Here is a 14,897-nt window from a genome sequence, read left to right as displayed (position 1 = left end):
AAAGAAGTTGGCTGTGCTTAAGCTAATTTATTTAAATGGGTTTATGCATGTTTAAGCTTCTGATGGATTGTGGCCTACACATACAAGAAAATATTGCAGGCATTAAGAAACTTGCAATGGTTAGCTGCCTGAGAGGCAGCGATTATACAGAATTCTTCTATTCTTGGTTGTGAGGGACAATAATAAAATCAGCATGCTAATCACTAGTGTGAATTGATAATGAAGTGATATGATCATGACACTTTTTTACAATATAGCAAGCAGAACACATTTCATAATTTTAACTTGCAAGATGCGGTATTGTCAGTGTGGTATTAAAAGTTTAGAAGTGAAAGAATAAGCACAATACAGAAATATGCTTTTTGTTAGTCTACTTTTTTTCTTTACTGAATCTGCCTGCGCATTATCCTTTTAAATGGGTTGAATCTAAAACAGAAATTTCTGCTCTTTCTTCTACCGAAAATTACAGTTCTTTTGTTTTCTTTTAAATGGCAAATTAAAACCTTGGACTTGTACTATCTCTTGCACTCTTTCTTCTCACTGAGGACTGCTTCAAACAAGGCAGCTTTTGGGCAGCTACCTGGTGGTTTTACACAAGATATAAAAGACAGGTGGGTCACCATTCTTCTGACCTGTTGATTCATCTCTCTGCTGGAAACATTCTGTAATATAATGCACAAGGGCTCTTACGCAAATCCATAGTAGGTGTAGGTCAGGAAAGGGAGATTTGCGGCCATTTGGATGTTGTTGGACTCCAATCCTATTTTTCTTGACTATTAGCTATGCCAGCTGAGGCTGATGGGAGCTGGCCATGCTGGTTGGAGCTGATGAGTCTTGATTGGCCATTTTATTGGATGCTCTATTTTTAAGTAATATCTGGTATTTTTAATAACAGATTATTTGATTTTCCATTATAGCCCAACCTGACCTGTGAGGAGAAGAGTGAGAAAGAAATTATAATAGGTAGGTGTTTTTTATTTTTATTTCAAAGGAATGAGGTAGAATAAGGAAATGTGAACATGAAGAGATAGCAAAGGTGGACACCGAATGAAAATCCTAACTGATGGAGTATGCCAGTGGTGGGAAACCTGTGGCCCATGGGCTTAATTCAGACCTCTAGGCTGCCCCATTCAACTTATGAGGCCATTTTGGACAAACCATGCTCACCCACCCTACACCTGATGTAATATAGGATGTCACACGTGGTTTAGGTAAAAACATAGCTAGATTGGAAGGGGTTTGTAGGCCCTACCAGTCAGTGGTGCAGCTGATCAGTGGCATTTGCAGAGTGCTGTGTCTTTGCCCATGTGGTTTGATTTCAAACTGTGTGGGCAAAATAGGGTCACCTGACATTGTAATGTCAGGTGATTGATAGGTGAGCAGACTCATCCACCTGTCTGGAATGTTCTGATAAAGAGGCCATGGGAGGAGGATATTGAGACCAGTAATTTGGGAACATAAGAAATGTAGATCATGAAGTATTCAAACAAGCTGGTAATTAGCCAGACCCTTAGTTTTCCTGTCTGAGGGAAGGCTGAGCTTTGAGAACAAGAAAAGGTTCTTGGGTCTCAGTCTTTACCAGAGGCATGACCGAGAGAAACAGATTTGTGAGTGAAAGTTCTATTCTGCTGTCTTCAGACAGTTCAGTCTGTCATTTGAATGAAGAATGGGTACAGCCCTTCTCCGAAGAAGGAAGAAGAATGATTAAAATTTGGCTGGCATTAGTGGAGCTGCAGAGGGTGGCACAGATGTCTGCCAGCCATTGAGAAAAGAAGTGAAGTATAGGTCTATGCACATGTACTGCCCTCGATAATGGAGCCCTGATCATGCAGGGTTCTAGGACCAGAGGAAGGCTACATGTGTGGACTATACATGTAGGCTTCTCCACCTCTGATGTTGAGGAGCAGGAACAGGGCTGAGGGAAATCACATCATCTGAGATGCGGCTAGTGGCACTGCCCCACAGATCTTTTCCTTCCCCTAAAGCATGAAGGAGACTTATATAGTAATATTAGAGGACTGGCAGTTCTGCAACAGGGCGAATTGAAACTTGAAGTGGTTCCCAGATTGCAGTAACAAAAAGAGAGCCCGTTTGGTATAATTGTTTAAGTGTTAGATTATGACCTGGAAGACCAGGGATCAAATCTCCACACACCCATGGAGCTCACTGAGTGATCTTGGGCCAATCACTGTCTCTTAGCCTAACCTATCTCACAGGGCTGTTGCAAGAAAAAAATGCGGGGGGGGGAGCAAAACCATACATGCCACCTTGAGTTCCTTGGAGGAAAGGCATGATGTAAATGAAATAAATGTTAAAACAAAAATGAATGCTTGGAAGAAGGAATAGAAGAGATACATTTCTCAGCTGGGCCCTAAATGTAATTAGGCTATGAAACAGAGTTTCATATTGAGTTGTGGATTAAATATGTGAGAAAAATGTGATAAGAGAATAAGGGTGATATGAGGGGGAAAGAGTTAAGAGTTCAATTGAAAATTATAACATACAGAGAAGTCAGTATACTGAGGGTGATCCCTCTGACTTTGAGTGATTCTCATTTTTAACAGCTTCTAATGATTATAAAATAACCTATGTTGACTTTTAACTAAGTTGTCCCAGAGTTCGTTAGTTTAACTTACAATGTCATTGCCATTTAGGACCCCATGCACGCACGCACGCATACACTGGTATACAAGACAAAAATGTCAAGATTCAATGCCAATCTGTACATGTTATCATTAAAACATTTAGGGCAATGATAAAAGGCTAAGTAAAAAAAAGTTATCTACAAAAGGTATCACATCTCAGAAACACTCTTGGACGATCAAATACATCTGTAGATGAAACAGACAGTAAATGATATGTGGAGGAGACAATGAAAAAGCACACCAATAATAAAATACAATATATATATATATAGGAATTGTACAAAGGAATGAGGATGAGGAGATGTCAGATGTGTGAGGACAAAATAAGACAGAGAAATATCATGCATGGTTTAGCAAAGTGGGTATACAATGTTTGAACAGTTTGGAAATATGAATCTTCTTCACAGTGCTTTCTATAGTTGTTTCTGAAGAAAAATGTCATTCAAATATAACTAGGAACATGATCCATGGGACCAGGTAGCACAGATCTGGAGTTGATTTACCCCACATCCCTGAAAAATCCCTGATGAAGGGATAGTCCCTTTTGGTAGTAGGATGGGTACTGACCATACCAGAAATCAAACCTCTCTATGGTCAGAAGAGAGCATCCAGCACAGTAGCCCCTGCATTATGGAACTCCTGCTTGGTGAAGGTGAGACAAATGACGACATTGCATGGGTTTCAGTGTGCCATGAAAATATTTTTATTTCAGCAAACATTTCCAGAACATTAATTTTATCTGGTCACTTCTAATAATCTGCTGTTTTATTTATGATGTATGTTGTTCTGTATTGAATTCTGTTGTGTATAGGGTAGAGATATATGATTACTAAAAATAATAAATATCAGGTAGAAGGGTTTGAAGGCCTTACCAGATGTTTTTTAATAATCATAAAAATAAATTGTATTTCTTACTTAACAAGGGCTGGAAGTGAACTGAGGCCTTTTCAGGTTCTGCATCCAGTCCACCTCTCTTAAGCTCCATCCTCCGTGCTGGACAACTAGACTCTTAAAGGGCTGATGTTCTCGTTTGAATATAGATGTTTTTCCTTCACTCCATGAGCCTCCCATCTGTACTGTTAGACTGGCAAGGAGTGTGGGAAGCATCCAGCTCCTCAGTCCTGCCTTTGGTTTGACAGACTTTGGTGTTGTGGTGTTGTTGAGGTTGTTCAACAGCCTTTTGACAGCCAGCCTTTGCTTCAGTTGGGCCTTGGTTACCAGAATAAGTATCACAGTCAGGAAGCTGGTGCCACTCCTCAGTCACTGGCCCTGTGGCCCCTGATTTGGTGTCCTCGTCATTGCTGGACTTTAGGATTAGGGCACACTCAAAGAGCTTGATGGATTTGAACCCAGGTCTCTACAGTCCAGCACTGGTTCTCACATAAGTGTATCACCAGCATATAATAATCATATCAATAATTTTAAACAATCATGAATGACTGTGGGGCCAATAACATGTAATTAGAATGTGTCTTTGTGACATTGTGGCAGGTCCGCCTTTACTCAGTTTTTAAATGCTTAGATGCTGTACCACCATCATTTGCTGGAATAAATTAGATAATTTGTCTCAATTCTTGTCTCAATTCGTGCCCCATGAGGCACTGGTGATTTATTTCTCATCTTGGTTCGTATCCTTATAACCAACTTAAACCTCCATACTCTACATTCCATTCCTTTTCACTGATGTAGCTGTGACCCTTTCTGCAGCCAGTATAACACAGAACAATTTAAAGAGTCTTTGAGAAACTGCAGGTTTGCAAATGAAACTTCCTGAGAAGTTGCTAGCTTGCCACATTTCCCCTTCCTCCCATTGGTCATTGAGGCACTATAAATAAATAAAGCAAATATTGACATATAAATTTATCGCATTAGATCAATACTATTGATAAAACAGCTTTCAGAGAAACGTCTTTAACATTTCTGGAGCACAGTAATTCAACTGATATTTTACAAGGAAAACAAAAGTAATGATTTTATAGAGGGCTAAGTAATTCTCTTAAAGGTAGCTTTAATCAATGGCAGATAGGAATTAAGAATGAATGCTATTAAGCCTGAGGCCATCCTAATTTGAGACAATGGAATTATCAAAGGAAGGGTGGTTAAAATTAAAAGAATTCAAATATCTATATTTGATGGTGCCTAAACTGAGATCTGAATATGTACTAAGCTTCTTTAATGCAGAAATCTTTGTAGCAAAACTGTTCCAGCAGCTGTGTGTTTTCCAAGAGCTTCATTTGTCAGTCTGCTTTAATACAGTCATGAACCTCTTGGTGTCTATTCCTCTGTCATTTCGATTGTTTCATTTTGCTTTCACACTTTGGATCTCTCTCACCTGCTAATCAGATACATAACATGTACAGGGAATGCATATAGAGGTGTGAGTAACATCCTCCTGGGCCTACCCAAACCTCCATGCATTCAGTAAAAGATAGAGTCTTCACATATGCAACTGTACACAAAAAGGCTATGAAAGTGCGACCAGAAACCTTTCCTTTTGTAAGGGTCCCAGTTGTGCAGAAAAAGCACATATCCGTACAACTTTTGCATCTGGCTCACTGAAGACTGCAGTGGGACTGGACCCATGGCTGAGAGCCTGCTTCCCTCTCTATATATATTCTTGACACACACTATCTTATACACACACACATATGCACATACCCATTGTATCTTTTCCTCTTCCTCCATGGGAGGAAAGCCATTGTTGTTGGCATCACATTCCTTTAATTCATCATCTCCTACCTTCCTCTTAGGGCCAAACCAGAGCTTTTCTTCTAATGCAAATAATAGGCAAGGGGTCTTGAACCAAATGAGGAATGTAATGGGGGCAAAGGAGAAAAGTTTCCTCCCTCCTGCCAATGTCCCAATCTAGATTGAGTCCCACACACCTGCTATTTACTTTAAAAAAATGTGTGATTGCTAATCGGTATTTTGTCTAGTTTGGCCCTTATATCTTGTTTATCTAATATTTCATGAGCATGGAAGAGGAGAAAAGAAATTATCTACTTGCTATCTCTTCACTAGCACATTTTCATGGACCTGTGAGTGCCTTACGGTAACAACAGACATTCTAAAGTGTTTTGGGAGTGGTTTGAGCACACATTTGTTGCATTCTGAGGCATTTTTTTCAGAACAGATAATGTGTGCTTTAGCCACTTTCATCACACTTAGAATGGCTGCCTGTTTTAACTTATAGATGCTACCCACCATCTGTTCTTAATACAAGGCTGATGAAACTCAGGTTCAGGGACCAAATGTGGCCTTCTAGACCCTTCTATCTGGCCCTCAGGACTTTACCTACCTACACCCTTCACCAGCCCTGATTTGCATCTTCCTTGAGTGTTGTTGCCTGGCTCAAATGTGTCCTCTGATAATGTTTCTTGCATGTCCAGATGGAGGATAGAGAGGGGTGTATGAGTATGTGTAGAAACGAACTTCATGTACCAAGGCCAAATTCATATTTCTCTTAAAGTCCACTTTTGCCTTGGCTGTTCCTATCATTGCCATGTGGGCCCCAAAGGGAATATGGTTACCTTTTAATTTAATACTGTTGTAGAATTTAATAGGAATTCAGGAGAATGAAAAATAAAATTAAAAGCACACCTTAACATGGTTTTGCTTGACTCAGTGTTTCCGCAGTAAGAAAAATGAGCCACTTGAGCTGTAATGGGAAGTTGGCTGAGATTTTTGTACACCTGCTTACTCTGATTACACTATTGGCATCCCAATATGTTTCAACACAAGTATGGGAAAATGCATATATAACCTCTAGAGTTTTGAGATTATGAATTTGACTAATTGTACATACTGTTTCTTATTAGTAAAACTGCAATCGTATAAGATATGTAATTATCATTTATTGCTGTATTTGGCTTCTAATTTAGCTGTTAGCTGATTATTATCCTAGTAAGTTGGAATACTGCCAAACTAATACTAGGTTTTCAGTCTGCCTTAAGGATGCAGTGGTTTTGTGGTCTGAACAACTCGGCACACTGAGGTACCAGACTGTCTCACACACCTGTTCATTTGGATCATGATTACCCACCACCCTCATGATTTGTTTAGAGGTCTCATGTGCAGAGCAAGTCCATGAATGGCCAACTGTATAAATTGCTCAGATAGGCCTTACATGCATTGGCCCCTGAGAGCACATCTTGCTAAAGCAGAGCTAGCTCTGGTCAGTGGCTGGATGGGAGATTGCTTGGGAACTTATTTTATTTATTTATTTTTATTTAATTTAATTTATATACCGCCCTAAGCCCGAAGGCTCTCTGGGCGGTGTACATAAAAGATAAAACAAGCACAGTGTATAAGTACAATAAATACAATAAATCAAGAACCAAAAACAAACAAACAATAAAAGAACCAAACAACGTCCAAAATACAAGATAATAGTGAAATACTGTTAAAATACACTTTAAAATGCCTGGGAGTATAAAAAGGTTTTCACCTGGCGCCGAAAAGATAGTAGCGTCGGCGCCAGGCGCACCTCATCAAAGAGACTGTTCATGTCAATCACACTGAATTTAATGATTGAAGAAAGGTGAGATATAAATGTACTTAAACAAACAAACAAACATGATGTTCAGCTCATAGGAATCATACTTAGGACAGGTGAGCATTGGATTGTGAAGACTCAGTGAAGGAGGAAGACAGTGGGGAATAATCGTGGGCATGACAATGCCTTTGTCTGGCAAACATGGAAGAAGAAAGTTTGGAAGTGTTTTGGCAAAGACCCTCCATGATTGAGAAATTGAGATCGAGTAACCTTAGTGTCAAAAGGATCTAGGTTGGGATAATGCACTATTGTGATGATGGCCTGAGATGTCACTGCAGAAAGGCAGAGCAAGCCATGCTGATAAGACTCACAAAAAGCTTTCAAATGGGTTTAATGAATGAAACACAAATTCTGTTTGCCTCTTATATGCCATAGTTAAAAGCAACAGTCATTTATCCAGAGCGGGCAGGTAAGTAGGGTGGGATAACACAACACTTTATTTTATTTATTTATTTAAACAGTTTATATGCTGCTCAACACAGTAGTTTCTAAGCAGCGTGCTATGAGGTTACAAAAGGGATATAATAAGGATACAATCAGTTGAAAGGAACCATAAAATCAGATACTTAAAATGCCTGCCGAATTAAAAAACAGTTTTCACCAAGCAGCACCAGAAGTTCAACAGCTGGGAGTGAGTTCCATAGAACTGGGCCCACAATACTGAACACATGGCTCCTGGTAGATGAGAGCCATGTGTCTGAGCCATAGGGGGGCACTAACAGTTACTCTCCCAAAAGCCGCAGTGGTCAGGCAGGGTTATAAGGTATCACAGAGTCCTTAAGGTATTCTGGACCCAAGTTGTTAAGGGCCTTGTAAATTAATACAAGCGCCTAGAACTTGGCCCAGTAGCATATGAGTAGCCAGTGAAATCTCTGTCCTGGTGGAAGTTTACTTGAGCTGCTGTGCAGGACTCCCTGGATAGGGTGTGACTGCTGATAGGTTTTATTAAGAAAGAAAAGAGTTACAACAGAAAATGTGTGGTAAATTCATAGTGCAAATGCAAGGTTCCATTATAAAATTTACATGAAGAAGACTTTGGAAAAGAACCCTGATGAAAATAGAATGAGATAGGAGGAAAGGTCTATTATAATATTATACATGTTGAGGACACATCCCCATAAAGGCTTTACTTTGTTATCTTATTGATATTAAAGACACAAAAATAGGTTAAATGGCAACTAAAGACATACAAAGAAATCAAACAACTTTTAACCAATATGAGCATTATTGAAATAAAAGACCCTGCCCCCAGTGAATCAGTCTGAGAATTCCTGTCACTGCATCTGCAGCTTTCAAGTGTCAAGACACATTATTTGGACATATATCCCATTGTTTCTAACAGCAGTTATGTTTCATGTTACAGGTGAATAGTGTAATCTGCAAAAGCTACTTCAGTTGTGGCAGATGGAAAATGGTTTACTCCACTAGACCTGAAATGAAACCTACCTTTGCACTTCTTAGCTAGTGGGACAAAGCTGTGTAGAAATGTCCCGTTTTGGTAGAAGTAATTCCCCAAGAGTAAAACAAAAAGCTACATGAATGTCCTTTTTGTTGGTGCTGAAAGGCACTTGGGATTCTTGACCACAGTTCCCCATGTCTGTGCAATCCCTGGAGATGTTGTTGAATGGTACCTGGTTGTCAGCAGCACCATTTTTGAGTGGAAAAGTGCGCTAAGAGATTTCAGTGGAGATGAAGAAGATGCACAACAAAGTTTAAAAGCTTGTTCTTTAGTCTATTCATTAATACATTGCACAAAAAGTTGTTGTACATTTGTTGTGGTAATGCTTTTTATAATTCATAATAGCCACAAATGTAAGTATGAAAACAGAAACATGGAATGGGTGACTGCACCATCTATGTACATGATGCTTTACAAAAGGGATTAGGAACCTGTGGCCCTGCAGATATTGTTGGACTCCTAACTCCCACCAGCTGCAGCCAGCTGGTCAATAAATAGTCAGAGGTGATGGGAGCTGTAGTCTAGCAGCATCTGGAGGGCCACAGGTTCACCATCCTTGCTTTACAATGTGGAAGACCCCCCTACCCAAGAGGCTTACATCTAAAAATAGGCAATAAGGGCGACATCATAGCAATGAGAGGAAATGGAGGTAGATATGGATTGGGAAAAAAGATGCAATTATTTCAGTTACACATGCTTAGATTTAGTTATAGTAGGATATTGGGAGTAGGAGCCTGTTGCAAAGTTATACTGGCAGACATAATGGCAACATTTAGAGTCTTGACTCCCAATAGTCCCAGTACCAGAACTTGTGGTTAGAGATGAGTGAATCTGTCAGTTTTGAGTTCTCTTGGTTTCTCATTTTTTCCCATTCTTAAGTTCACTTCTCCACATTTTCATATCAGTTTGCAATTTTTTTTGAAGTCCTCATGAAAATTCAACAACATATTGGTCTGAATTTCTCATAATATGCACATTTCTCTAGGCAATTTTGCCTAACACATATTTTGGCAAAACAATCCCTGAATATAATGCACTTTTGTATATTACTTTCACTAGTATATGAATGTTTATGTGCTTACTTTACCCTCCTTTGTACACTTTGTACACATTACTTGGTTGAAGAACTGCACTGCAACATTCAGAAAAGTGCAAATTTCAAAGGATGGTTGTGTTTTGGTTCATGTATTGTTTCCAGAAAGTGAGAATTAGATTTGCCTTTAAATGCAAACTGAATTGAATTTCTGCCCCATCCCTAATTTTGGAGGGCCACTCCAATTCTTTCACCCCATTTCTGAGCATCTCTTTGTGAAGCATGACACTGTTGAATTTGACCATTCATCTCACTGTTGTTCTTAAACAGGTGTACTAACAATTTTGGAAAAATCTTGGGACGTAGCATTAATAAATGCTTAGGTAGCTTCAGCTCTCACCTACTCTTGCTGAAATAGAATGTTCAGTTGTGTGAAAATTAAATTCTGAAATAGATGGTCACATTTGTTTTAAGGCAGAAAATTGCTTGGTCTCCTGTTTACCATTCATCTCTCGTTTTTCCTATCTCTCTAATCCAGAGTGTTTTTGGAATTTTGAATGCCTTCATCACCAAAGGTATACCTCTGCCAATATGCAATCAGACACAATCTGCTGCTTTGATGATCAACATCGAAATTCATATCAGCAGTCTGTGGTGATTAAATGGTGCATAGTACTGTGCAAAGGTTCTCTGTGCTTGGGCAAAAAAACACAGCTTGGATGTGATCACAACATCTGTGTATCAAAGAAGCCTGAGAGGCCTCTCATTTCCCTTCTTATTTTCCCTTTGATAACTTCGTCTAGGTAAGTATTCAGATGTTAAAAGTTATTTTCAAGAATGAAATACTAATATTTGTCTTGAGTCACAGAAGCTTTGTGAATACATGTGACTTGATGATACCTTAATAACAATATAAAGAGGCCAGTCAGCTAGTGCCAGGTCTGACAGTAGTCAAATCTTGGAAGCTCAAAAGTGTTTCTAGTGGCTTACAATGGTTCAGTTGACCATTTTATCAACAAAAATCAGTTGTACTGTGTAAAACATATTTTCTTTCAAACCTTCTGTGTATCATTTTAAATGTATGCCCACTCTGAGGTGTATTTACAAGATGAGGCCTGCTTTGGTAGTTGTTGACTGTGGGATGCTGTTCTATTGGTGCAGCCAAGGGGATGATTGAAATGTTTTCACTGTGGGAGGAGGGTACCTCCTCTCCTGCCTGGCACAGTCTCTCCTCTCTCTGTAGAGCAGGGAGCCAGTGGCTCTCCAGATGTTGCTGGACTCCAATTCTCATAATCCCTGACAACTGGCTGGGGCTGATGCGAGTTGGAGTCCAACAACATCTGGAGGACCACAGGTTCCCCCTCCTTACCATGTCAGGGTTTTGATCTCATGATAGGACTTAGGAAAACTTTGCATGGAATACTCACATTTGTAGCCTTGTCCTCTGAATCCAATTGATTAATGTTGGAATTGGGGTTCAGGTTCAGGAGTTATGGGCAATCTTGTTATGCCATGAAGGGAAATGGAAAAAATAAGTACACAGTGGTAGAAGTGTTGGAAGATGCAGCTCATAATTAGACTGTGGTCAACAGATCTATGTGTGGACTGTATTCCATTGTGCTTATTTACATAGTTATGCTTAGGGGAAAAGACCCCTAATATTGCAGTAATTATTTTACTCTCTGCTATTAAGTGCTTGAAGAAGAAACAGAATCATTTACATTCATTTGTCTTCCAGATGGCATCTAAGGGTACTGGGACACGTGAGCTTTCCTGTCTCCCCCCACCCCCAAGGTCAAGTCAAGATTAATCATATCTCATTCATTATATCTGATCCCAGTTACTCTTGTTGGCATTCACAGCTGGTCCTAAAAATTGAGATTTCTGTTCTTTTGTGGACAGGTGGTTAGAATACCAGACAGATCTTATTTCTGCATGTCAAGAGTGAAATTATCCCCTAGCAGAAGATAAGCATAAGTGCATCTGTTAACTTTTAAATCATCTGAGACATAAAAACATTAAATTGGGCATAGATATCCATCTTTGAGTTGTAGTGATTTTGTGATGAGTTGTTTTAAGGAAATTACACTTCAAAGTATTCAGTACTCTTCAAAATGACAGTGTAATATAACACTATTGATCCTTAAAAAGTTCCATATTTTTTTTTGGTAAGTCATTTGTGGTAGCAAAGATTATAAATGATCAAACTGTCTTGTTGTCAATCCTTAATAATTGTTTCTGAGGAAGTTGAGCAAGTTTCAGAAGAAATTTCTGAAAAAATTGAGCAAGTATAAAACTGAAGTTTATTCTCTACTGATATGGTGTGGTGCAGATGATATGGTTTGGAGCAGCTCCCCCCAAAAACATGCTTTGCAAATCAGGAGCCAGTCTTGTGGATGCTAACTCCCTTTCCCTCCCACATTCCCTGTTCAAAGCTATTCCCCACCCCCACCCCTTAGTTGTGCTGTCTGTGAATGATGTTTATTATTTTGTTTATTTATTTAAAATATTTCTATCCCGCCTTTCTACCCTAAAATAGGGCACTCAGGGCGGCTTACAAAAATAAAATCAAAATCAAAATAGTAAACAATAAAATCACAAAAACATTAAAATAAATTAAAATACATAAAATACAATTATACATAAAATACTATATATGTGTGTGTGTGTGTATATACACACATATATATAGGGAGTGGTACTAAATGGGACTACAAGGGTAAAATTTAATGTAGAAGGCATAAAATCATAAAATCAGTGTCAGGCTCTGCCTCCAGTCCCTCCCAAAGGCTCTCTGATACAAGATCGTTTTCAGAAGTTTCTGGAAAACCATCAAGGAGGGAGCAGAGCGGACTTCTTGTGGTAGGGTGTTCAAAGCTTGGGGGGCACAGCTGAAAAAGCTCTCTCCCTCATGCATGTCAGTCTAACGTCTTTCACTCCAGGCATGCAGAGGAGACCAGAGGCAGATGATCTTAAATCCCAGGCAGGTATATATGGGTGTAAGCAGTCAGGTACATTGGTCCAAGGCTGTTTAGGGCTTTAAAGGTCAGAACCAGCACTTTGAATTGGGCCCGGAAGCAAATTGGGAGCCAGCAGAGTCGATAAAGCACAGGGGTGATATGCTCATTGCACCGTGCTCCAGTTAACATTCTGGCTGCTGCATTTTGAACCAACTGCAATTTCCGAACTGTTTTCAAAGGCAGCCCCACATAGAGTGTATTACAGTAATCAAGCCTCGATGTCACCAATGCATGTGTCACTGTGGCCAAGTCAACTGCCTCCAGGAATGGACGCAGCTGGTAGACCAATTTGAATTGGCCAAAAGGACTCCTGGCTACCTTCAGATACCTGATATTCAAGCAGCAGGGCAGGATCCAGGAGGACTCCCAAACTGTGACCTGCTCCTTCAAAGGGAGTGCAACCCCATCCAGAACAGGTTGCAACCCTGTCCCTGGTGCAGTTTTTCCCTTGACCAGCAGTACTTCCATCTTGTCTGGATTAAGTTTCAGTTTGTTAGCCCACATCCAGCCCTTCACAGCCTCCAGGCACCAGTTTAGGATGAGCACTCCCTCCCTGCAATCAGGTGGTAGGGAGAGATAGAGCTGAGTGTCATCAGCATATTGATGACATTGTACTCCAAATCTCCTGATGACCTCTCCCAGCGGTTTCATATAAATGTTAAAGAGCATGGGAGATAAAATGGAACCTTGTGGTACCCCATAGGCCAACGGCCAGGGGGTCAAGCAATAGTCTCCCAGCACCACTTTCTGGGTCCTGTTTGTCAGGAGGACCGGAGCCACCGTATAACAGTGCCTCCCAATCCCATCCCAGCTAGACAGCCCAGAAGGATACCATGGTCGATTGTATCGAAGGCTGCCTATGCATGGCATAGGTAATCAAGCAGCATGACTTAAGGCAGTCTCTGTCCCATGACCACGCCTGAAGACTGATTGAAAAGGGTCTAGATAACCGAATTCATCCAGGAAAACTTGGAGCTGAGCAGCCACTACCCTTTCATTCACCTTGCCCAGAAAGGGGAGATTAGAGACTGGGCGGAAGTTGTTAAGATCTGCAGGGTCTAATGAGGGCTTTTTTTAACAAAGGTCTTATCACAGCCCCCTTCAACAATGTTTAGAGTTGTTACCATGTGCATGGACGCTAGCCATGTTTCCCTATGTGTAAACATGTTCTGAACAGTTTTTGAATGGGTCTTAGGTCTGAGTAGATGCACGTAGGCTTCCATAGTGAATATTTTAATGATGTGAAAAGGAATACTTATTTCAAGAAGGAATTTATTTGCAAAATATCAAGGCAGAACAAGATATGGTAAACAAGCCTTGTCCAGTAAATAGTACAATAGTAAATAGTACAAATACAGTTACTAATTTCAAGGTTCATATCCTAATTGCATGTTATTTCATGAGAGACCAGCCTTTTGGTTTCTAATTTTCCCTTTTACAGCATCAGTGTTTATCATAACTTTTACTGAATCATTATTTGTATGACATTGACATTGAAAATGGAATTGAACTTTGCAGCAGAAGTACTCTGCAGAAAAGTGTTTTGAGATTGCACTTTCTCTGTTTGAGGAGTCTATTGTATAACATAGCAGTTCTGCTTTGTGTGATTGTAGGAAAAGGTAAATGGGTAATTGTTTTCTTTCAGTTTCAATCCCTGACACCCACCTCCCAAAGGGATAAGTTCATATCTTGTGTGATGAATAATGCTGAATGTGATTCTGGAAATGTCTGTACCTCAGGAGTTGGAAAACTGGTGGTAGATGCTGTGGCCTGTGGTTAAGGAGGAGAAAACTTAACAACAATCTGAGATTCAGACAAAATGATAGGCCAGAATTGGATTAGCTGCCATGCTACCCCAAGCAAAAAAGACCAAGGAAGAGCAAAGTGGGTGCAAGCTCTTATCTAGGAGCCAGCACATTCACACAGGTCCAGTAAGCCATTGTTTGACTTACCATGACATGCAAACCAGGCCACTATTTTACTTTCTCAGTGAGAACTAGGGCTTCTTTGAACATCAAATGTTGGTTATTTGATTTTGCTGTGACTTTTGAAAGAAAGCAGAAATGTCTGTTTTTGTTTTCCTTTGCATTTTTGAATTGCTTATTTTTGTCTGTGTTTTACTCTTTGAAACTTGTAAACTACCCTGAAGTCCTAGCTGATGGAGGGATATATAAATGCAAGAAAG

General features: G+C 39.9%; 1 protein-coding gene across 18 annotated transcripts in view; it reads left to right on the top strand.

Moving 5' to 3' along the window:
- Positions 1 to 14,897, top strand: part of IMMP2L (inner mitochondrial membrane peptidase subunit 2) — a 797,369-nt gene that overhangs the window by 606,956 nt on the left and 175,516 nt on the right. For 2 of the 18 annotated variants that reach the window (XM_061639992.1, XM_061639991.1), the window contains exon 5: positions 918 to 963. The exons of the other annotated variants lie outside the window; for them this stretch is intronic. In XM_061639992.1, coding sequence (XP_061495976.1) covers positions 918 to 927 — 10 coding nt within the window. In that variant the 3' untranslated portion in view covers positions 928 to 963. The remainder of the gene's footprint in view (positions 1 to 917; positions 964 to 14,897) is intronic. 18 annotated transcript variants of the gene reach the window in all.

Source organism: Rhineura floridana, chromosome 8, assembly GCF_030035675.1.
Source record: "Rhineura floridana isolate rRhiFlo1 chromosome 8, rRhiFlo1.hap2, whole genome shotgun sequence".
NCBI classification, from domain to species: Eukaryota; Metazoa; Chordata; class Lepidosauria; order Squamata; family Rhineuridae; genus Rhineura; species Rhineura floridana.
This window is presented reverse-complemented; position numbering and strand designations above follow the sequence as displayed.